General features: G+C 40.1%; 1 protein-coding gene across 1 annotated transcript in view; it reads left to right on the forward strand.

Annotated features, from left to right (window-relative positions):
• MGAT4D (MGAT4 family member D) overlaps positions 1–20,981 on the forward strand; it is a 153,034-nt gene extending 132,053 nt beyond the window's left edge. Inside the window, exons 12-15 of the mRNA XM_075860422.1 lie at positions 4,766–4,844; positions 7,317–7,371; positions 9,366–9,478; positions 20,368–20,981. Of these exons, the coding sequence (XP_075716537.1) occupies positions 4,766–4,844; positions 7,317–7,371; positions 9,366–9,478; positions 20,368–20,391 (271 nt within the window). The 3' untranslated portion in view covers positions 20,392–20,981. The remainder of the gene's footprint in view (positions 1–4,765; positions 4,845–7,316; positions 7,372–9,365; positions 9,479–20,367) is intronic.
• Positions 20,982–23,279: the final 2,298 nt, after the last annotated feature.

The raw sequence follows: 23,279 nt of genomic DNA on the forward strand, positions 1-23,279 counted from the left end.
GGTCAGCTCTCTGATCATTCTCCGCCTGAATGCGGGGGTCGGATAAGGCCTGGTCCACATTTTGTTTTGTGCACACGTTTGTGGTATGTACGCTTAAATTTTTTTGGTAGTATAAGTTTTTATAAGTTTGTGTCCGTTCTTCTAAAAACGTATACGTTTTTTGTTCTTGAGCTAAATCAAACTTTAAAGTCAAGATTTGTAAACTCAAAATATAAAGGAAGAAGTAGGGAGTGGCTGCTGTGTTTTCTGGCGCTAGTACTGAGGGGCTTGGCAGGGGGAGGCACTGTTTTATCTCGTAATCTGTGTAATTTGCCATATATGGTGGCAAAACGTGTACGTTTTATGTATGCAAAGGTAAGGTTTAAAATTGTATTTGTCGTACATACGTCGCCATTGACTTCAATACAAATAAAAACTAATACGTGTGATATACATTTTGGAAAAGTACTGAATAGCGTAGTAGACTATGCTTTTCAGGACTTGGGGGGGGGGGGGGGGAAGCATAGAACGTAAGAACACAAAACATATGCACAAACTACCCTATTATGGCATCCGTCCTTACCATAGAAATCAATGTATATTCTGTGGTACATGTTTTGACCGTTTTTTTTCATGTCAAAAAGTGCACGTCCAACGTACAGTAGAAACGAGATGTGAACTTGCCTTACCCATCTATGGAATATCCCGTGGATATCCCATAAATGTTTAAATTAGGAATACCCTATTAATTCACCTAAAATGGGTTTTGCAGATTATTGAAAAGTTTTTTTTTCTACATATGTTTCAAATAATTGAGTATGAAGATATATTTACTGCATTCTAAAGTGTATTACCCAGGCCTGGCAGAAGAAAATACTTTGTTTACATGTAGATGACCATAAAGGCAAATCTCTGGAGAGAACTGGTGAATTATTCCTACAGAAAACAATGTATGTGTCCCGTCCATAAAGCGCAACCTGTACTGACAATTGTGTAGAAAACTCTTGTAAACGAACGCCTCCTATACAGCAGCTCTGTCCGATATACGGTTGGCGACCAAATAATAACCGAAGGCAAATTTCAGTTTTGGAACTGTGGTAAACTGTCATTTATCTGAGTGATGTCTGTGTAAGCTGAATATCGGAAAGGCAGGGAGGTTTTTGTTACAAGTGATGACCCACGTGATGCAATCAACAGTCCTTTTTACTAGGCCGGTGGTTTCACGCAAACAGCCACAAGGGGAAGCAAACAAACTTCTCAAAAACAAGAAAAACAGTCTTTTTCAATGTTACAACAAAATACGATGGTGTCATCAACTCTTGCCTATATGCGGAGCTTCACACTCCTCCCTGGACCCTGTTCTCTCTTTGTCCTCAATTCGCTGCCTGCGACCACTCCAGCCACTCTGTCTCAGATACTCCTGCGACCTCTAATTCACGCCGCCTCTGCAGAGGCGCTTTTGCTCAGCACCAGAATGTCTCTCTCGCGGGGAGACTCCCTGGCAACTCCACCCTCTCTATTAACTTTGCTACTGTGCATACAGTTCGATAAAGTGGGCACCGGTGTTGTGTCTGCACCATTCTGCTTCAACAGCCAAGTTCGGACTAACCTCCCAGCCCAGCCATTTAACCCCTTAGATGCCGTGGTCAATAGCGACCACGGCATCTAAGTAGTTGACAGAGGAAGGGAGCGAACACAGGGTGCCGATGGTTGCTATGTCAACCAGGAAGCCTAACAATGCCCTTCTTGTGGGCAGGACCTAATAGGCTGCCTGTGAGTGGAAAAATGACAGTCACAATATACTGCTCTGCATAAGTAGTGCAGTGTATTCTACAGGCAATCAGAAGATCAGGTTTTCAAGTCCCCTAGTAGTACTTAAAAAGAAAAGTAAAAAAATAAATTTTTAAGTAATAAAATCAAGAATCACCTTTTTTCTCAGATAAAGTCCTTTTATAATTAGAATTTTTTTTAAAAAAACTATACACATTCGGTATTGCTGCGCTCGTAATGATCTGAACTAGAAAAATCGAATCTTCTTTATTTCGCACGCTAAATGCCGTAAGAAAATAAAATAATGGCAATGGCAGAATTTATTATTTTTGGTCACCTTGTCTCAAGAAAATTGCAATAAAAAGTGATCAAAAAGTCGCATGTACCCCAAAATAGCACCAATAAAAATACTACAGCTTGTTTCACACAAAAAACAAGCCCTAATACAGTTCCGTAGAATATGGCGAAACAAAACATTATTTATTTTTTTCCAGAGCAGTGTCCCATTGTTCAAAAAGCTGGCCCTGCACATAGATGGCATTGTATAACGTGCAGGCCAGATGGGAACATTTATTCCGTTTTAAGATGTAGTTATCAAGGCCCTAATATTTGGGCAACATGAAGGGGAGCGCCCATGCACATCTGCCCCAAGACGTCATCTCTGCTGGAAGTGAGGCTGCCTTGTTTTAGCAGGGAAACACTTTCCCGGTGATATTCCCCAAACTGAAAACAAGGAAAGGACCCAAGAAAAGGAGCAGTGTGCACTGCAAAAAGGGGATAAGAAAGTACTCAATTTATCAGTGCGACACCTGCCCTGAAAAAAACCTGGCCTGTGCATAAAGGATTGCTTCAAAGCATACCGCACCAATCCATGGATTATTAATATTATTATTTTTTTTTACCCCATTATTATTCCTCCTTTTTATGCCCTGATGTACTCCGTCCAGCTTACATATGCCCCCACATTATAAATTAAAATTCCAACAAAACCCCAAACAATACTATTACTACTACCAAGCAAAATCTGCATACCAGAAGCCAAATGGCGGTCCTTCTGAGCCTGGCAGTGTGACCAAACAGCAGTTTATGACTACATATGAGGTATTACTCGGGAGATCCTGCTTATCTATTTTATGTGGTGTGTGTCTACCCAAGCTGGGCACAATATATTGGGCACTGAAATGGCATATCTGTGGAAAACGAAAAATTTTCTATCTGCAACATCCATTTAGCACTAATTTCTGGATAACACCTGTGAGGTCAAAATGTTCACTACACCCCCTAGATGAATGCCTTGAGAGGTGTAGTCTTTAAAATGGGGTCACTTCTTTTGGGTTTCTTCTATTAGTTCACCCTAGAGCCTTTGCAATTGTGAACCAATGCTGTGTAAATCTCCAAATTAGGCCTCAAATGCGCATTGTGCAGCTTCACTCTTGAGCCCGGTCAGAAGTCCAGTCAAAAGGCTAGGGCCGCAATTTTCACCCTGCAACATCTACTACACACTGGAAAGTATTTGTTGGGTCAAAATGCTTGCTACACCTCCTAGATGACTTTCTTGAGGGGTGTTGTTTTCTAAAAGGGGGGTCACTTCTGGTGGGTTTCCACTGGTACCTCCGGACAATGCTACACTGCGTCCAAAAACCACTCCAGTAAAATGCACTCAAAACCAAATTGCGTTCCTATATGACCACATATTGCCTTATTCTGGAAATTGCATAATACATTTTGGGGTGCCTTTTTTATTCTGTTTTCCTTGTGAAAATGAAAAATTTAGCTAAAGCGACATAATATTGGGAACATTTTTTTTTTTCACGGCCCAATTCTAATAGTCTATAAAACTCGTGTGGTCAAAATTACTTGAGGGGTATAGTTTCCAAAATGGGTCACATCTGGGGTGTTTCCACTGTACTGGTACCTCCAGGGGCTTTGCAAATGAGATATGGCGTCATAAAACCATTCCAGCAAAATCTGCGCTCCAAAACCCAAATGGTGCTTTTTTTCCTTTTGTGCCCAAACAGTAGTTGACGACCCGATATGGGTTATTACCGTTTTCTAAAGAAATTGCGTAAAAAATGCTGGGGTGCTTTTTCTCCTATAGTCCTTGTGGACAAAAAATATTTTTCATTTTCCTTGAGGGGTATAGTTTCCAGAATGGGGTCATTTTCGAGATGTTTCGCATATTTTGGCCCTTCCAGGCCTCTTCAAACATAAAATGGTGCCTTGACAACATACCATGAAAAAGAAGGCCACAAAATTTACAAGGGGCTCCTTTATTTCTGAGGCCTGTGTTTGTAGCTTAACACACTAGGGCCACATATGGGATATTGCTGAAAACTGCAGAATCCGTGTAAATAATACTCAGTTGTGTTTCTCTGTTAAAGAGGATCTGTCACCAGTTTATTAATTCCCTATCTCCTAAATAATCTATTGGGCGCTTTGCTGCTGATAACTACAATGTGAATTTGTTTTAAGTTCTGTTCATTTTTCTAAATATGATAATTTGGCTCTAAAAGCCAAATAGGAGGTTACATTTTATTTTCACTCTGGACGGTGTAAGGACAACTGTGTGACGGACGGACGCAATGTAGGGACAGTCTTCTTGGACCGCTAAGTCGATGTGTTGAAGGTCCTGCGGCCGGAAGTGACAACACAGCGTGATCTCGCGATTGAATCGGAGATCACGCTGGGCTGTGAAGAGGAGACCTGTATGATGCTGATTGGATAGCGTCATACAGTTGTATTTACACCACCCAGATCAAAAATAAAATGTAACCTCCTATTTGGAGGTTCGTATAGAGCAGCTAAGATTTTATTTACAGTCGAGCAATTTTTTTTATATTTTTTCGTAAATGTTAGATTAGAATGTATGTCAAATGTTTTACTAATTTCCTGTTTCTGATCTTTTTTTAATTGGAGGGCATATTATGTAAAGTAATGGTTGTTATAAAAGCCAAAGCCTTGCTGTATCCTGAGAATGTCTGTCTGTAAAAAGTTTTTTGTTTTTTTTTCGTGTCAGTTACTTGTTCAGGAGTGGAAACATTGAGCACCCGGGTGACCAGCTCTTTAACACTACTGTACAGGCTTTACCTGCAGAGGTTAGTAGCATTTCATTGTATGCATAAACTCATTGCTTGACATGATACACTGTTACATAAGTTAAGAGGATAAGTCATTAAAGACTAGGTACACTTTTCAAGCAAGCTTTTTTTTCTAAATTAACGTTTTAAGTGATTTTAAACAAGTTTTAAATTGACTTTAGTTATTTTAATTTTTTTTTTAACTTTTTAAGATACAGCTTCTATGTATCCTGTATACATAGAAGCTGTATCTTTTAGTCAAAGTCGATTTAGTCAGGTCAGCTGGACTGAGGCTGGAAGCTGGTCCTGCATTTCTCTGACATGCAGGATCCAGCTTATAATGATCACATCTAAGCTCATCAACTTAGATGTGATTGATAACCGCTGGATCCTGCATGTCGCGCAGGAGTAGCTTCCACTGGAGAAACGGCTTTGACAGCAGGATACAGCTTCTATGTGTACAGGATCTCATACCTAGCTATATAAACCAGAGCAAAGCAAACTATTATGTTTTTATTCTTATTACTAATTCTACCTCGTATGCTATGGTACTTGTAGGATTAAAGGAACACTCCAGACAGAACCAATGACCTGTTTTATGTCTAGTTCAGGACCTGATGGGGTGGTGCATGACATAGGGATTCAAAGAACACCAAAGAGACAACAGTGTATTGGTTTTTCCTGGTGTTCCTTTTAACCACCTTTACTGTAAAGTATATTAATACATTGATGTAAATGGACAAGTCTACACCTGCTGGAAGAAAAACACTTCCTTCCTAGTTTACAGATTAATTGCAACAATTGAAAATGAACTATACTTTTAGGTTTAAATATAATAACCATGGCTGAGAATGCTGCTTGTGACTGAGCTTTATAGTTTTCTAGTCTGACATACATTGTCAGGATATCTAACTACTATGCAGTATATATTGTGTCCTAGGTTTTTCGTAGGCCTCAAGCACACATCCATGGCCCTTTATACGGCCTCAAATCACGGATCCGCAAAAAACAGACAGCACACAGGTGGCTTCCGTGTGCGGTTCGTAGTTTTAACAGTCCAATAGAATGGCAGAGACTGACCCGCAAAAACGGAGAGGAATAGGACCTGTTCTATAATTTGCGGAACGGACACACGGAGAAGAATAGAACTCCAGTGTGCTTGAGGCCAGGGCCGGCCTTAGGTTGGATGGCGCCCTGTGCGGGACTCTCTATTGCCGCCCCCTACACAAACCAAAAATTAACCACATATATAGACACGCTGGAACATATATACTGTACATACATAAAGACAGACATTTAGACATACAGGAAAAAATACATACAGACATCTTGAATATATACATACAGGTAAATATGGAGACGTACACACACACACCGGCAGATAAATACACAGACAGGGACATATACAAATACATAAAAGGCACATATATACAAGCACAAAGACACATTCACAAACAGACCCATATATACCCACACAGGCACATATATACCCAGTACAGATAATGTTGTAGATTTCATGTGCAGCCCTATGTAACACCACAGATAACACAGTGATAACTCTCGTTGTACAGATAATGTCGTAGATGATAACTATAGCCACAGACACATATAAACACACACACAGAGGCATATATATATATATAAGGTGCAGCAGTTTACATAGGGGGCAGCAGGGTATATAGGAGGCAGCAGGATATATAAGGGGCAGCAGGGCATATAGGGGACAGCAGGGTTTATAGGAGGCAGCACAGATAACTTTGTTTTATCTGTTCTACTTTAATATTGAACACACTTTTACAAAGAGACATAGACACACGCAGAGACACACACACACACACTGTAACATATACACATACAAACGCAGACACATACTGTATACACACAGAGAGACACACACACACATACACAGAGACACATACTGTACACACAGAAATACACAGACACTCACCATCTCTCCATGCTGACAGGATCACAGGCTTCGTGCAGGACGACCTGTGGGCGGAGCTCCCTCCTCTGCTCTTATTTACTCCGTGTGTGTAACTAAGAACAGAGTAGAGGCAGAGCCCAGTGGCGCCCCCTACATGCTTGGAGGAGGCAGCGCCCTGTGCGCTCGCACAGTTCACACACCCCTAAGGCCAGCCCTGCTTAAGGCCCTAACTTTATTCTTTAGTTGTACCCGTTTACATACATTATGATTTCATGTAAAGCGCAATTATGCTGCCTGTGGTTCTCCAGGTGTGGAAAAGCTACATGATCTAGCATGCTCTCCGTGTGGATGGCAGGACTTGCTGGACTTGTAGTTCCAATGCAGCATAACAACACAAACATTGCCTATCCCTGCGTTATTTGTTAGGTCACAGAATAATAGATTGCATCAACTACAAGAACATATAATAGAAATAGGATCTGTCTTTTACAAATGAAATTGCTGTTTTTTTGTTGTAATTAATTTTTTTTTGGTTGACAAGCTTTGTTTTTTTTTTTTCTTAGAAAGTTAATGATGTGCCACAGGGGCAAATAGATGAAGACGGATTCATTCAAATAGGTAAGCGGCAATGTTTCCTATTTTACATTTGCTTTTGCACAGGGCTTGATCACCCTTTTTATGTTTTGTTCTGAATATGATTTGTGCTTCACCGTTCATTTGAGTATCTGTCCACAATTTGCTCACCACGGTTTCTATACTGTATTACTTTCCTTTAATTATAAGCTAAATATCTAATAGGTATATATATATTTTTTTATTTTTTTTTTGCTGTCCCCCTTTTACAAATTTTGAAAGCACTGGTGCTTCAATGCATGCAATGTCCAGTTGTAATACAGTATGTGTATAGGTGAAATGCAAGGGTGTACATACCATAGAGGTAGCATCTAAGACTAGTATGAGTAACATGGATAATGGGGACTGAATTCAGGTTGTGCAATGTGAACCTGTGCAGGACTTCTCTATTTATCTACTGTGCAGTATATATTGTTCTCTAGTTTTGTTTACTTCACCTTATTCTCCAGTAGTAGAGTGTTACTATGTAGCCTGTGGTTCTCTGTTTGGTGAACTTGTACGGACTTTCCCTCACCACAGAAACTGCAATGTAAGAAGTAAAAAAGAGACGGAGGAATTTGCTTAACCCCTTAAGGTCGCGGCCAATTTGAGTTTTTTTTTTAATTTTTGTTTTTTCCTCCCCACCTTCCAAAAGCCATAACTTTTATTTCTTCGTCGATATAGCCGTATGAGGGCTTGTTTTTTTGCAGGACAAGTTGTAGTTTTTCATGGCACCATTTATTGTACCGTACCGCATAATGTATTGGAAAGCTGAAACGCGATTACGCCTTTTTTTGGGGGTTTTGTTTTCACGGTGTCTATCAGGCGGTAGAAATGACATATTCACCTTATTCTACAGGTTGATACGATTACGGAGATACCAAATTTTATGCTTTGATTTATGTTTTACCACTTTTAGAAGAATAAAACTATTTGCTAAAAAAAAATGTTTCGTGTTGCTATATTCTGAAAGCCATAACTTTATTTTTCCATCAATTTAGCGGTGCTAGCGCTTACATTTCGCGGAGCGAGCTTTAGTTTTCACTGATACTGTTTTGGGTTACATGCGACTTAATTATAATTTTTTCTTTTTTTACGCCGTTCACCGAGCGGTTTAAACAACGCTATATTGTGGTAGTTTGGAGTTAAAAATTTAAACATTGCTTTGGGGAAAAAATGGGAAAAGCTTTTTTTTTTTTTCAAACTTTGTAATATTTTTTTTGGAACATTAAAAAAACTTTACTATTTTTTTTACTTTTTTTATTAGTCCCCATAGGGGACCTAAACAAGCAATCGTTGTATCGCTTGCATGATATAATGCAATACTAATATATTGCAGTATATTGTGATACTGGCAGTCTCCTTTTGACTGATAGACAGGGCCAGGCATTTTCCTGAGCGTGCCTTGGCTACTTAATCGGCGCATGCGCCGATTACGTCGCGCTATACCCGGATTAGTGAGACATAATTGGCGCACGCGCAATAGAGCTGATTCAACCCGTGAAACTTTAGTGTTGTACTGTGCATGTGCTGGTTCAGAAACCAAGGCGCGCTCAGGAGTATGCCTGGCCCTGTCAGAGAAGGGAGGGACGGACTGGGGATAGACGGTAGAGCTATTTGGAGCAATGGTGACGCCCTCGTTGCTCCAAACAGCTCATTTGCATATAAAGAATAAACTTCTATTTCTATCATCTGAAAAATGAAAACGGCATTATATTCAGGTGAGGCTAGACTAGATTACTGCGCTGCTACTTTTATTACCCAATTTCTGGTGACTGACTCCCTTTAATGGGTTCGGTCAGATTTCCGTACTGCTGCGCTATTGTTTCTAGTATTTTCAGCCGGATCTGGGACGGAGATGCTATGTTGTTAGCGGGTTTTCCTATAATTCCTTCTGTTTCATGCTAAATAGCGGACAATGTGATATTTCTAAAGCTACTGCTATGATCTACTGTATATGCATTTTGTACTGTCCTACATTCATTAATTTTTTCCCACAGGCAAGTTTCAGGATGGCATTGCTGAAGGAGAAATTAGCAGCTATCTAGGTAAAATCAAAGCCATCCGTCTAAAGATTCTCACAGAGTCCCCTGTCTGGGCACTGTTAAGTGAGGTGAGGTCTATTATAGAACACCGCTGTATACTTTATTTACTACATTCTTATAACATATAGAAGAATTATTGGCTGACTGTGCGGTTCCTTTCATTTAAAATTAGACAGTTGAGCTTACAAAATAACCACAGAAATACACAATCTCAAGGCGGATACAAAGGCCCTTGCATGAGATATATGTGCCTGCTGTAACTTGTGGCATCGGATTCTGCATGTCAAGCCTTATAACATGCTTAGAAGCACTATGGAATCCTCTAGGGACACTATTCATAGTTTCTACTTAAATGGGGGCCTATTATTACACTTATTTATATATTAATAAATTAATTCAACGCTAAAATTGCAGCCTTTTGGGGACAGATCTGTTTGTTAAATAAGAGTCTCTAGGGGGGGACAAGCTGCTTATAGGTGAATATGGATTCTATTGAATCAGATCTAGTGTAGAATGACATGATTGGTAAATATAATGATACTTTAAGACGATTGAGGGCTGCCGGGTGGATTTCGGTGTCCGTGCACACAAGTGACATATCAGTCTTTTAATGTACAGTAAAAAAATAATTACTCTGCTCTATCTCGCCCCTACTGAGTTACCGGTTTCCTGCAGTGGCGTATAGACTCTTTTGTGTGGGTTTTTAGGAAATTTAAATCTCTTGCTAAAGTCAAACGGTTTGTTTGAGCTATTGATACAGGGAACCAAATGTTAGCCAAAGTAAAAAAAAAACCTGACTAAAAGCGTTGCCGGAGTCCAAGAAATGTTTGCAGCTCTAGTTAATAGAAGTCACTTAGGTTTATCTGTGTGGCTTCACAAGGGTTACACAACCTCCACTGACTGATATGTTAAGCTGGCTGGAAAGGAGCCACTTTTCTGCAATGTTTATTGTGAAGGTCATAGTTTTATAAGTTCTCCCTGTATTTGCACAGTATTTGTGTCTTTTCACATTTGAAAAACAATTCTGATAGGTCAATTGGCTTGCTATGGAATTGACTCTAATGTGCGATTTAAAGACTATCTGCAAAATAGCTGGTTTACAAAAAAAAAATGTGTATAAGGCCTCATTTACACGAGCGTGTGCATTTTGCACACGCAAAAAAACGCAGCGTTTTGCATGCGCAAAAGGCACTTGACAGCTCCGTGTGTCATCAGTGTATGATGCGCGGCTGCGTGATTTTCACGCAGCCGCCATCATAGAGATGAGGCTAGTCGACGTCAGTCACTATCCAGGGTGCTGAAAGAGTTAAGCGATCTGCAGTAACTCTTTCAGCACCCTCGACAGTGAATTCCGATCACAATATACATCAACCTGTGAATAAAAAAAAGACGTTCATACTTACCATGAACTTCCTGCTTCCTCCAGTCCGGTCTCCCGGCCGTTGCCTTGGTGACGCGTCCCTCTCGACATCCGGCCCCACCTCCCTGGGTGACGCGGCAGTCCATGTGACCGCTGCAGCTGTCACTTGGACTGAATTGTCATCCCGGGAGGTCAGACTGGAGGAAGAAGCCGGGAGTTATCGGTAAGTCAGAACTTCTTTTTTTTTTTTTTTTTACACGTTCATGTATATTGTGATCGGAAGTCACTGTCCAGGGTGCTGAACCAGTTTAACTCTTTCAGCACCCTGGACAGTGACTGTCTCCTGACGTCGCGTACCGGAAAATTTTTTGCCGGGTTCGGTCAAAACGAGTTCGACCGAACCCGGTGAAGTTCGGTTCGCTCATCTCTAAATTCTGACACTCCGTTTGGATGTTTGTAAACAGAAAAGCACATGGTGTTCAGAGTTTGACAGCTCTTGCGCGAATCACGCAGTTCGCACGGAAGTGCTTCCGTGCGACCTTCGTGGTTTTCACGCACCCATTGACTTCAATGGGTGCGAGATGCGCGAAAAACGCAGAAATTTAGAACATGTCGTGAGTTTTTTTTCAGCGCACTCACGCTGAGCAAAACTCACGGACTGTCTGCATGCCCCCATAGACTTGTATAGGTCCGTGCGACCCGCGTGAAAAGCACGCGCGTCGCACGGACGTATATCACGTTCGTGTAAATGAGGCCTTAGTGTGTTTTGTGCAACTTTCTAAATACTTTTCATTAAAAATAATTTTTACTTTGAGATACAGCTGCTTCGTATACTGCTAAAACCCGGCACTGACGGGTTGAGGGTCAGCGGGTCCTGCGTGTCTCAAACACGCAGGATCGTGCTGTTATAGTTTACATCTAACTTCATAACTTAGATGTAAATGATAAAAGGTGGATCCTGCATGTCCGAGACACGCAGGACCCACTGACCAGACTGATTCAGGTCTCGGCGCACTCTACAGATGCTCTGTATACCAAATGAAAAACAGCTGTATCTCAAAAATTAAAAAGTATTTAGAAAGTTGCACAAAACACACTGCTACACATTTTTATTATTAAAAAAAAACCCCAACAAAATTTTCCAAAGGGCCAGTTCACACTGAGTTTTTTGATGTGGAAACCGCGTCAGAAGACGCGCCAAAAAACGACCGAAAATACCTCCCTCTTATTTCAATGGGAGGCGGAGGCTTTTTTTCCGCGAGCGGAAAAACCGCCTCGTGGGAAAAAGAAGCGACATGCCCTATCTTCGGGCGTTTACGTCTCTGACCTCCCATTGACATCAATGGGAGGCAGAGAAAGCGTGTTTTGCGGCTTTTTTTTGCCCGCGGCGCACAATTGTTGCGGGAGAAAAACGCAGCGGAAAAACGCTGCAAATGGCGTGCAGGCAGATCAAAATCTGCCTCAAAATTGCAGACAGAATTTTGAGGCAGAATTTTCTGCCTGCAAAAAACTCTGTGTGAACATACCCAAAGGTGTACATAGCCTTTACATGTTTCTAATAGGGGAATTTGATTGAACCCCGCTGAGAGTGCATTCCCTAAGCAGCTCTGCAGAATGTTATTGAATTGTGGAATAAGTGATAAATATAAAAAAGTAGAAAATTGTTACATCAATGGACACATACACAAGGAAAGAATAAAAACCAAAAATGTATGATCTCGGTGTGCAGGCTTTTGCCGATGACTAGACTTTTGTGACGTGCCATATACCAGTGGGCTTCATCTTGCACCTTCTACAGGAACAATTAAGTCCAGGATAAGACATGGCTTCAGGAAACTGTGCCACACCTGTCCATGGGTAGTGCCCGGAATTGCAGCTCCGCTGCTTTGACATTAATGGGGCTGAGCTGCAATACGAGACACAACCTGTGGGCAGGTTTCGTGCTGTGCTTTTGGAAGTAATCAGGCATGTTTTTCTAACCCTAGACAACCCTCTTGAAGCATAAATATTTCCAGTTTAGATGCAATGGTTGCTTCAGGTAACAATCTAATTTGTTGGCTGCCATGGCTAAAACAAGCTACTGGCATCAATAAGGCATATGGAATTGTTTTCTAGGGAATGGTAGGTTAGGGTCATTCTGTTTATTTTTGGGGCCGGACTTCTATTAAAACACCTTAACGACATCCGATGTAGTTCTCTCGCTGCGGTCAATGACGTACTGCAACGCCACGTAACTGTACATTGCGGTGATGGAGCGAGCTCAGAAGCTGGAATAGTCTTTCTGTCAGTGTATAACAGACAGCTCTAATACACTGCGCTATGTAGTGTTGTGGATAATTCAGTCAATCAGTTGCCCCAGATTCATTCATATTTATTTTCTCAAGAGAAGGTTTCACAGAAGTGTCCTAATGATGTCACTCAGCAAGTGATGGCAGACTGCCCTTTCTATACATTATGAGTGAGTTGATATACAGCTTTTTAGACAGAACTTTTACTACATCAGCTATATGATTTTCTCTTGAGTCTGCACAAAATAAATTACATTCACAATAATTTCTTAGCATTGCAATGTTTTCCTATCAATTCATTGAATGTTAAGTCCTTATCGTATTCTGTAAGGAGGGCGTAGAGGGTGGGGTCTCGAGTCATCAGTTTTCCCTCCGTCTTTATTCTTGCTGATTCAATTCTCCAATACTTTATCCAGTAAAGATTTCCCTAAACACAGAAAAAGCATTTAATACATTCTCTCAAAGTATCATTCTTCTATTGAAGTATAGAATACAAGACAAAATGGTGGAATTAGTTAATTTCTTTCACAGTAGGTAGGGCGGTGTATTAGAATAGCGATCAGGTCTTCATGCATTCAAGTCCCCTAGTGGGACAAAAACAAAAAAGTTAATAAAAATTTTGTAAAAAAATAAAGTTTCAAGTTAAAAAAAACAAAGCGCCTTTTTTTCCCATAATAAGTCTTTTATTTTAGGGAAAAACTGATAACATTAACAGTACACATATTTGGTATCACTGCGTCCGTAATTACCCAAACTATAAAATCATAATTTTTTTCCCGCAGGTGAACGCCATAAAAAAACAATGCCAGAATCTCTATTTTTTTTCTTGGTCACCACCCCTCAAAACATAGCATAAAAAGTGATCAAAAAGTCACAAGTACCCCAAAATGGTACCAATGAAAACTACAGATTTTCCCACAAAAATAAGCCCTCAAACCGCTCCATTAGCGAAAAAGAAAAAAGTTCTGTCTCTCAGAATATGGTGACACAAATGTGCGACACTGGCCACATAGCTATGAAATCTTATTTATTTACCGCATTATACCCTCTTATTATGCACTGATGTACTCTCCCCAGCCTACATATGCCCCCACATTATAAACTGAAATACCGGTAAAAGCTCAGACAGAGCAACTACCAATATAAATCCGCGCTTCAAAAGCCAAATTGGTGCTCCCTCCCTTCTGAACCCTACAGTGTGCTCAAACAGCAGTTTACTTCCACATATATGGCATTCCCATACCTGGGAGAAACCGCTTAACTGTTTATTAGGTAGTTGTCTTCCGTGGCACAAAACTGGGCACAACATATTGTGCACTAAAATGGCATATCAGCAAAATATTTTTATTTTAACTTTGCACCATCTGCTATGTGTTAATTTCTAATGAAAAAACACCTGTGGGGTAAAAATGATCACTACAACCCTTAAACTGTCTCAAGGGGTGTAGTTGACTTCAGAGCCTAAAATATATTCTAATAAAAAGGAGGCCACAAAATCCACTAGGTGCTCCTTTGCTTCACTCCAATAGCACACCAGGGCCACATGTGGAATATTTCTAAACTGTAGAATCTGGGCAATACATTTTGAGTTGCATTTCCCTGGTAAAACCTTCTGTGTTACAGAAAAAAATAGATTCAAATGGATTTTCTCCACATTGCTTTGATTCCTGTGAAACGCCTAAAGGGTTAAGAAACTTTCTAAATGCTGTTTTGAATACTTTGAGGGGTGCAGTTTTTTTTAAATGGGGTGATTTATTGGGCTTTCTAATATATAGGGCCCTCAAAGCCACTTCAGAACTGAGCTGGTCACTAGAAAAAGAGGTTTTGGAAATTTTCTTGTAAATGTGAGAAATTGCTGCTAAAGTTTTTTAAGCCTTGTAACGTCCTAGAAAAATAAAAGGACGTTCAAAAAAACAATGCCAACATAAAGTAGACATATGGGGAATGTTAACTAGTGACTATTTTGTGTGGTATTACTATTTGTCTTACAAGCAGATACATTCAAATTTAGAAAAATTAAATTTTATGCAAATTTTCGCAGAATTTCGATGTTTTTCACAAATAAACACAATGTATCGACCAGATATTACCACGAACATATAAAGAACAATGTGTCATGAAAAAACAGTCTCCGAATCGCATGAAAAAATAAAACATTCCAAAGATATTACCACATAAGATGACATATGTAAAAAAATTGGCCATGTCCATAAGACCAAAACAGGCTGTGTCCTTAAGGGGTTAACCCCTTCCCGACATCTGCCATATATATATATATATACGGCGCTATCGGGCAGGGCTTCCCGCAAAGCGCAGTATCATTACGTCACGGCCATCTCCGCCGGGTGCCAGCTGTATGTTACAGCTGGCATCCTGATGTAACGGCCAGGACCGGAGCTAGCCTCCGATCTGGTCGATTAACTCCTCAGATGCTGCGTTCAGTGGCTGCAACGGCAACTGGAGGCCTAATACTGGCCTTCCCAGGCTGCCAGCAACGGAAGCCTCCTATGTCCCGCTCGAAGACAGGGCTTAAAAGGCTTCCAGTACCATCGGCAATATGGCGCCAACTCAGCTTCATCTAAGGGGTTAATGACAGGAATCAGAGCTAGCTAACATACAGCGGACACCCACTGCTGATGACGCCGGCTCAGCTTCTGCTGGCTCCGATTCCTGCCATTAACCCCTTAGATGCAGCGATCACTGCATCTAAGTGCCCTGCCGGCTGCTGACTGCTACTGTGGCAACAGGAGGCCTAACAATGACGACCTGTCTGCCATTATGGAAGCCGATTACACACCGCGCGGAGCCTGATCGGCTTGCTGTCAGTGAACGACGTATTAGAACATCAATCAAACAGTTGGACATTCAAGTCCCCTAGTGGGACTAAAAAAAGAGTGTAAATAAAAGTTTCAAGTAATAAAATAAAACAAAACACAATCACCCTTTTTCACTTATCAAGTCAATGATTATTGTAAAAAAAAAATAAAACAATACATATTTGATATCGCCGCTTCCGTAACAACCTGAACTAAAAAAATATATTATTTGTCCCGCGCAGTGAACGACGTAAAAAAAAAAATATTGCCAAAATTGCTGGGTTTTTTTTGGTCACTTTGTCTTCCAAAAATTAAAATAAAAAGTGATCAAAAAGTCGCATGTATCCAAAGATGGTACCTATAAAAACGATAGCTCGTCTCGCAAAAAACAAGCCCTCATACAGCTCCGTAGACTAAAAAATTTAAGTTATGATTCTTACAACATGGGGACAGAAAAAATACATTCTTTTTACAAAAGTAATTTTATTGTGCAAGAAGTTGTACAACATAAAAAAGTGCTATAAATTAGGTATCGCCGGAATCTAACTGACCCGCAGAATAAAGTTAACATCAGAATTGCTGTTTTTTGGTCACCTTGCCTCCCAAAAAAAAAGGATAAAATGTGATAAAAAAGTCACATGTATTCCAAAATGGTACCAATAATAGCTGCAGCTTATCCCGGAAAAAAACCAAACAGTCCTCATACCACTACGTCTATGAAACAATAAAATGAGTTAAGGCTCCAATAAGTCAGGAAAGAAAATATGCAGTTGTGCAGGCCCGAGGGGAACATTTCTTCTGTTTCAAGAGGCGATTTATTAAGGCACTAAAATTATGGAACCAGGAAGGGGAGGGCCCAAACATATCTGCTGGAAGCGAGGGTGCCCATATTATGCGAGGACAACACTTTCCCAGCAAAATTCCCCAAAGTGCAAAGGTGCGGAGTGTGGATCAAAAGGGGGATAAGAAAAGACACCATTTATCAGTGCGACAATGGCCTGTGCATGAAGGATTGCATCACAGCGTAACACACATCTATATGAATTATTTTACCCCATTATTATACCACCTGACTATGCCCCTGATGTACACATTATAAACTAAAATATCAGTAAAACTCCAAACAAAACTACTACCAAGCAAAATACACGCTCCAAAAGCCAAATGGTGCTCCCTCTCTTCTGAACCCTACAGCGTGTTCAAACAGCAGTTTACTACCACATATATGGCATCGCCATACCCAGGAGAACTCTTTTTTAACAATTTTTGGGGTGTGTCTCTCTAGTGGCACAAGCTGGACGCACCATATTTTCCAATGAAATGGCATATTTGCTATTTTTACTTTGCACCATCAGCAGCGCAATCATTTGTGGAAAAGACCTGTGGGGTGAAAATGCTCACTACACCGCTAATAAATGCCTTGAGGGGTGTAGTTTCCAAAATGGAGTCACTTCTCAGTGGTTTCTTTTAATATTTCACATCAGAGCCTCTGCAATTGTGAACCAATACTTTGTAAGTTGCCAAATTAGGCCTCAATTTTTGCATGGTGCTCTTTAACTCCTGAGCCCTGTCGATCATCCAGGCAAAAGATTAGGGCGACATGTAGGGTGTTTCTAAAACTGGGAAACACTGCATAATAATTAGAGAGCTGTCTTTTCATGGTGGCACAAGCTGGGCGCCACATATTGGCATATCTATGGAAAAATTCAAATTTTTACTCTGCAACATCTAGTGCACACTAATTTCTGGAAAACATCTGTGTGGTTAACATGCTCACTACACCCCTAGGTGAATACCTTGAGAGGTGTAGTTTCTATAATGGGGTCACTTCTGGGGGGTTTTCACTGTTTTGGTCCCACAGGGGCTTTGCAAATGGGACATAGCGCCCAGAAACCAATCCAGCAAAATCTGCACACCAAATGGCGCTCCTTCCCTTCTGAGCCCTACTGTGTGCCCAAACAGCAGTTTATGACCACAAATCGGGTATTGCTGTACTTGGGAGAAATTGCTTTACAAAAGTGTTGGGGTGCTTTTTCTCCTTTTTATTTGTTGAGAAAATGAAAGTTGAATTTTTGAGCTAAAGCTACCTATTACTGGGAAAAATATTTTTTTTTATTTTCCATGCCCAATTCTAATAAAATGTATGAAAAACCTGTGGGGTCAAAATGCTCATTACAACCCTAGATAAATTCCTCAACGTGTGTCGTTTCCCAAATGGAGTCACTTTTGGGTAGTTTCCACTGTTTTGATCCCACAGGGGCTTCGCAAACGCTACATGGTGCCAAGAAACCAATCCAGCAAAATCTGTGCTCCAAAAGCCAAATAGCGCACTTTCCCTTCTAAGCTCTGCCGTGCGGAAATAGATTTATTTAACTAAAATGACGTCATCTGGGAAAAATGTAAAACAAAAATATTTTCACGACCAAATTCTAATAAAATCTATGAAACACCTGTGGGTTCAAAATGCTCACTACACACCTAGATGAATTCCTTGTGGAATCGTTTTCCAAAATGGGGTCTTTTTTGGGGAGTTTCCTTTTGTTTTGGCACCACAAGACTTCTTCAAACCTGACACTGTGCCTAAAATATAATGTAATAAAAAGATGGCCCCAAAATCCACTAGGTGCTCCTTTGCTTCTGAGGCCAGTGTTTCAGTCCATTAGCACACTAAGACCACATGTGGGATATCTTTAAAAATTGCAGAATCTGGGCAATAAATATTGAGTTGCGTTTCTCTTGTAAAATCTTCTGTTACAGAAAAAATTAATAATAATTACATTTGTAAATTTCACTTCTACTTTGCTTTAATTCTTGTGAAACACCTAAAAGGTTAAGAAACTTTCTAAATGCTGTTTTGAATACTTTGAGGGGTGCAGTTTTTAAAATGGGGTGGTTTATGGCTGATTTCTAATATGTAGGGCCTTCAAAACCAATTCACAACTGAACTGGTCCATGAAAACATAGCCTTTTGAAATTTTCTTGAAAATGTGAGAAATTGCTGCTAAAGTTCTAAGCCTTGTAACGTCACAGAAAAATAAAAGGATGTTCAAAAAAATATGCAAACATAAAGCAGACATATGGGAAATGTTAACTAATAACTATTTTGTGTGGTATTACGATCATACTATCAATATATTTTACAAGCAGATACATGTAATATCGAAAAATTCTAAGTTTAGCACATTTTCTCTAAATTTTGGTGTTTCTCACAAATAAATAAATTTATCGACTAAATATTTTCACTAACAAAGTCCAATATATCACAAGAAAACAATCTCAGAATCGCTTGAATAGGTAAAAGCATTCCAAAGTTAATTACCACATAAAGTGACACATGTCAGATTTGAAAAACAAGTGCGGTCCAGAACACTCTGGATCAGGTTTTCATTAAAAATATCTCTGTTCTTTGCTCGATTCAGCTTTCTCTTAACCCTGACCAGTCTCCCTGTCCCAGCCGCGGAAAAACACCCCCATAGCATGATTCTGCCACCACCATGCTTCCCTGTAGGGTGCCTGGTTTCCTCTAGACATTATAATTGAAATTATAATTCAAACTGAGGCCAAAAAGTTTAATCTTAGTTTCATCAGACCACAGAATCTTGTTTGTTTTACTAAGGGGAGGCTTCTTTCAAGCCACCCTGGAAGTTTCTCCCATCTGCACACAGGATATTTGAAGCTCAGCAAGAGTGACCATTGGGTTCTTGGTCACCTCCCTTACCAAGGCCCTTCTCCGATTACTTAGTTTGGTGAGGCAACCAGCTCTAGGAAGAGTCCTGGTTGTTCCAACTTCTTCCATTTAAGTATTATGGAGGCCACTGTGCTCTCGGGAACTGTCAGTTTAGCAGAAATTTTTTTTGTACCCTTCTCCAGATCTGTCCTTCACACAATCCTGTCCCTGATCTCTACATTCAGTTATTTCCTCCTCATGGCTTGGTTTTTGCTCTTATATGCATTTTCAGCTGTGAGACCTTATATAGACAGGGGTGTGTCCTTCCAAATCATGTCCAATCAAATGAATTTCCCACTGGTGGACTCCAATCAAGGTGTAGAAACATTTCAAATATGATCTAGAGAAATGGGAGGTCCCAGAGCTAAATTTCAAGTGTCATAGTAAAGGGTCTAAATACTAATGGCCATACAAATTTTGAGTTTTTCATTTTTAATAAATTTGCAAAAAGTAAATTCTGTTTTCACTTTGTCATTATGTGGTATTAAGTGCAGAATGATGGGGAAAGACTTGAATTTTATTATAGCACAAGGCCTCAACCTAACAAAATATAAAAAAATTGAAAAGGTCTGAAGACTTTCTGAATGCACTGTATGTGTGGGTTTCCTCCCACATGACAAAAACATTTAGGGATTTAGATTGTGAGCCCCACTGCGGACAGTGAGTGGCGACAACTTCTGTACAGTGCTGTGGAAGTGGATGTTGGTGCTATGTAAATAATTTAAAATATCTATAATTCACACTTCCCTTTTTCCTTTTTTTTTAGATCTTCATCAAGTTGAAAAAATAGTTATACGGCTGAGGCCTTAAACATTTGGCAAGCCTGCCCTCTGCTGGTGGAGAGAGAGAGACTATTCAGAAGACTATTGCATCACTGAAAGTTTGAAGAAGACATGATAGATGTTCTATTTTTTATGCTGAAAAATAATTATTTATAATTAATATTTTGTTTTACTTTTACTAGTTTTAAGTTTGAATTTCTTTATAGAATAATGTTCGTATCAATGTTGGCAAACCTTATGCACATACCAAAGTATGCGACCAAAGGACTTTTATAGTTTATATTTTTAGAATTGTTAAAAAAAACAAAAAAAAACCAACAAAAAAACACCAGGTACTGGACACTCTACAACATTTCTGGAGCTGCTGTTTTCTTCCAGAAAAACTCCACAACACAACTGACGGTGTAATAATGCTGAGTGCATATCTTTGGGTGATGATAAAGGTACTTAATGTAGAAATAAGATGTTGTTATTTTACTTCTAGTAGTTCTCTAATAATGCTGTGCATGGTGCTTTGTGGAATATGCTCGACACAAGCCTTCCTAAGGCTTCTTTCACACTACCGTAAGTATACGTTTACCTCTCTTCCGTCCGTCAGTGGATCAAAACACTAAATGGAAAGCAACGGCTCCATTAGAATTACCATTGATTTCAATGGTAATTTTTTTTCAGGTTCCAGGATTCAGGTTTTTTTTTTCACGGAAACAAAAGTTCTGCAGACTGCACTTTTGCTTCCGTCAAAAAAACAGAATCCTAGCGAACGGAGACAAACCAAAAGCAACTGAAACAAAAGAATTACCATTGAAATCAATGGTAATTCTAACGGAATCGTTGCTTTCCATTTAATCTTTCGATCCCCTCTGATGGAAGAGAGGTAAAAATATATTAATGGCAGTGTGAACTTAGCCTTAAAGGAAACTATAGTTAAAGAGGCTCTGTCACCACATTATAAGTGTCCTATCTCCTATATAAGAAGATCGGCTCTTTAATGTAGGTCACAGTAATGCTTTTTATTTAAAAAAACGATCTTTTTTCACAACGTTAGGAGCGATTTTGGTTTATGCTAATGAGCTTTCTTAATGCCCAAGTGGGCGTACTTTTACTTTCGACCAAGTGGGCGTTGTACAGAGGAGTGCATGACGCTGACCAATCGGCATCATGCACTCCTCTCCATTCATTTACACTGCACTATCGATATAGATATATCACTGTGCAGCCTCATACACAAGCCCTAACATTACTAGTGTCCTGATAATGAATACACATGACCATCCAGCCTGGACGTCATGTGTACTCAGAATCCTGACACTTCTGAATCTTTTTTTTGTGAGATTCCGGCAAGTGAAACCAAATATCGTTTAGCTCCGAGATCTCGCGAGATTTCGTATCCGTTGCTGGAATCTCACAAAAAAGATTCAGAAGTGTCAGGATTCTGAGTACACATGACGTCCAGGCTGGATTTCATGTGTATTCATTATCAGGACACTAGTAATGTTAGGGCTTGTGTATGAGGCTGCACATAGCGATATATCTATATCGCTAGTGCAGTGTAAATGAATGGAGAGGAGTGCATGATGCCGATTGGTCAGCGTCATGCACTCCTCTGTACAACGCCCACTTGGTCTAAAGTAAAAGTACGCCCACTTGGGCATTAAGAAAGCTCATTAGCATAAACTTAAATCGCTCCTAACTTTGTGAAAAAAGATCGGTTTTTTTAAATAAAAAGCATTACTGTCACCTACATTGCAGCGCCGATCTTCTTATATAGGAGACAGGGCACTTATAATGTGGTGACAGAGTCTCTTTAAGTATATGCCCTATGAGTCACATGATGATTTCCTTACCATACATGCCTAGGTATCTTCTGGGTTTCTTTTATCTAAGGCAGTGCATTGCAGGGACTCAGATGGCCGCTAATTTGGCCAATAGACAGAAGAAACTGCACCCCTCCCCAACCAATGCAGAATTTTGATATTTTTCTTATCGTGAAACTTTGTCAACAAAGGAGCATACATGAAAATATATATGTGCTATTAATAGGATTTTGCACATGGAAAATTGCTTGTTGCGTGGGAAATATACATACCCTTGCATTGCAAAAATGAAGAAATTGCTGTTACTCTTGCTTCTTTACCACCAACAAACAACCAAGAAGACTTAAAACTATAGGTGTTCTGACCGATGGAGCACATTTCTGTTGGTTAGAACTGCTCAGTAGTGTAGACATAACTGTTCGCATCGATCACCAAGTTGGACAGATTGTTAATATTCTTCTAAATCTATGGCCACCTTTACACAATTAGAGCTAAATCATAAAGTGCATGTCTAAGGCCTCATGCACACGACCGTAATAGACTTTACTGTCTGCAAATACGGACCCGACGGCTACGGATACACGGATATCTGCGGAAGTGCCCATAGACTTCTATGGGTGAGCCCGTGACGCAATTACGGACAAGAATAGGACATGTTCTATATTTTGCAGATTGTTTCTACGGCCCGCACGTACATCCGTAAATACGTGGAAATCTGTCCGTGGCCAATAGAAATTAATGAGTCGGTAATTATGGATTCCGTAATTACAGATGAATCGTGTGCATGGGGCCTCACAGTGAAGTGGAGATAAAATTCTGCTGGTTGCCCATTGAAGCAGACAACCGTTTAAAGCACTCCAATGTATTCCTCTCCCCGTTTTAATATGTGGTGACATGTAGTGCAACGTTGTGTATCAACTTACCTGGTGCTTTATTTCACAGGTAGCCGTTCTAGACTGCTGCTGGGTCACGTGATCTTCACTTTGACTCCCTGAATGCTACAGTGTCTAGAGACCAGAAGTCAGTGTGTCAACGCAAGTCTATGAGAGCCTCGATGTGAGTATCATAGACTTGCATTAGGA

The sequence above is a fragment of the Rhinoderma darwinii genome, chromosome 1 (genome assembly GCF_050947455.1).
Source record: "Rhinoderma darwinii isolate aRhiDar2 chromosome 1, aRhiDar2.hap1, whole genome shotgun sequence".
NCBI lineage: Eukaryota > Metazoa > Chordata > Amphibia > Anura > Rhinodermatidae > Rhinoderma > Rhinoderma darwinii.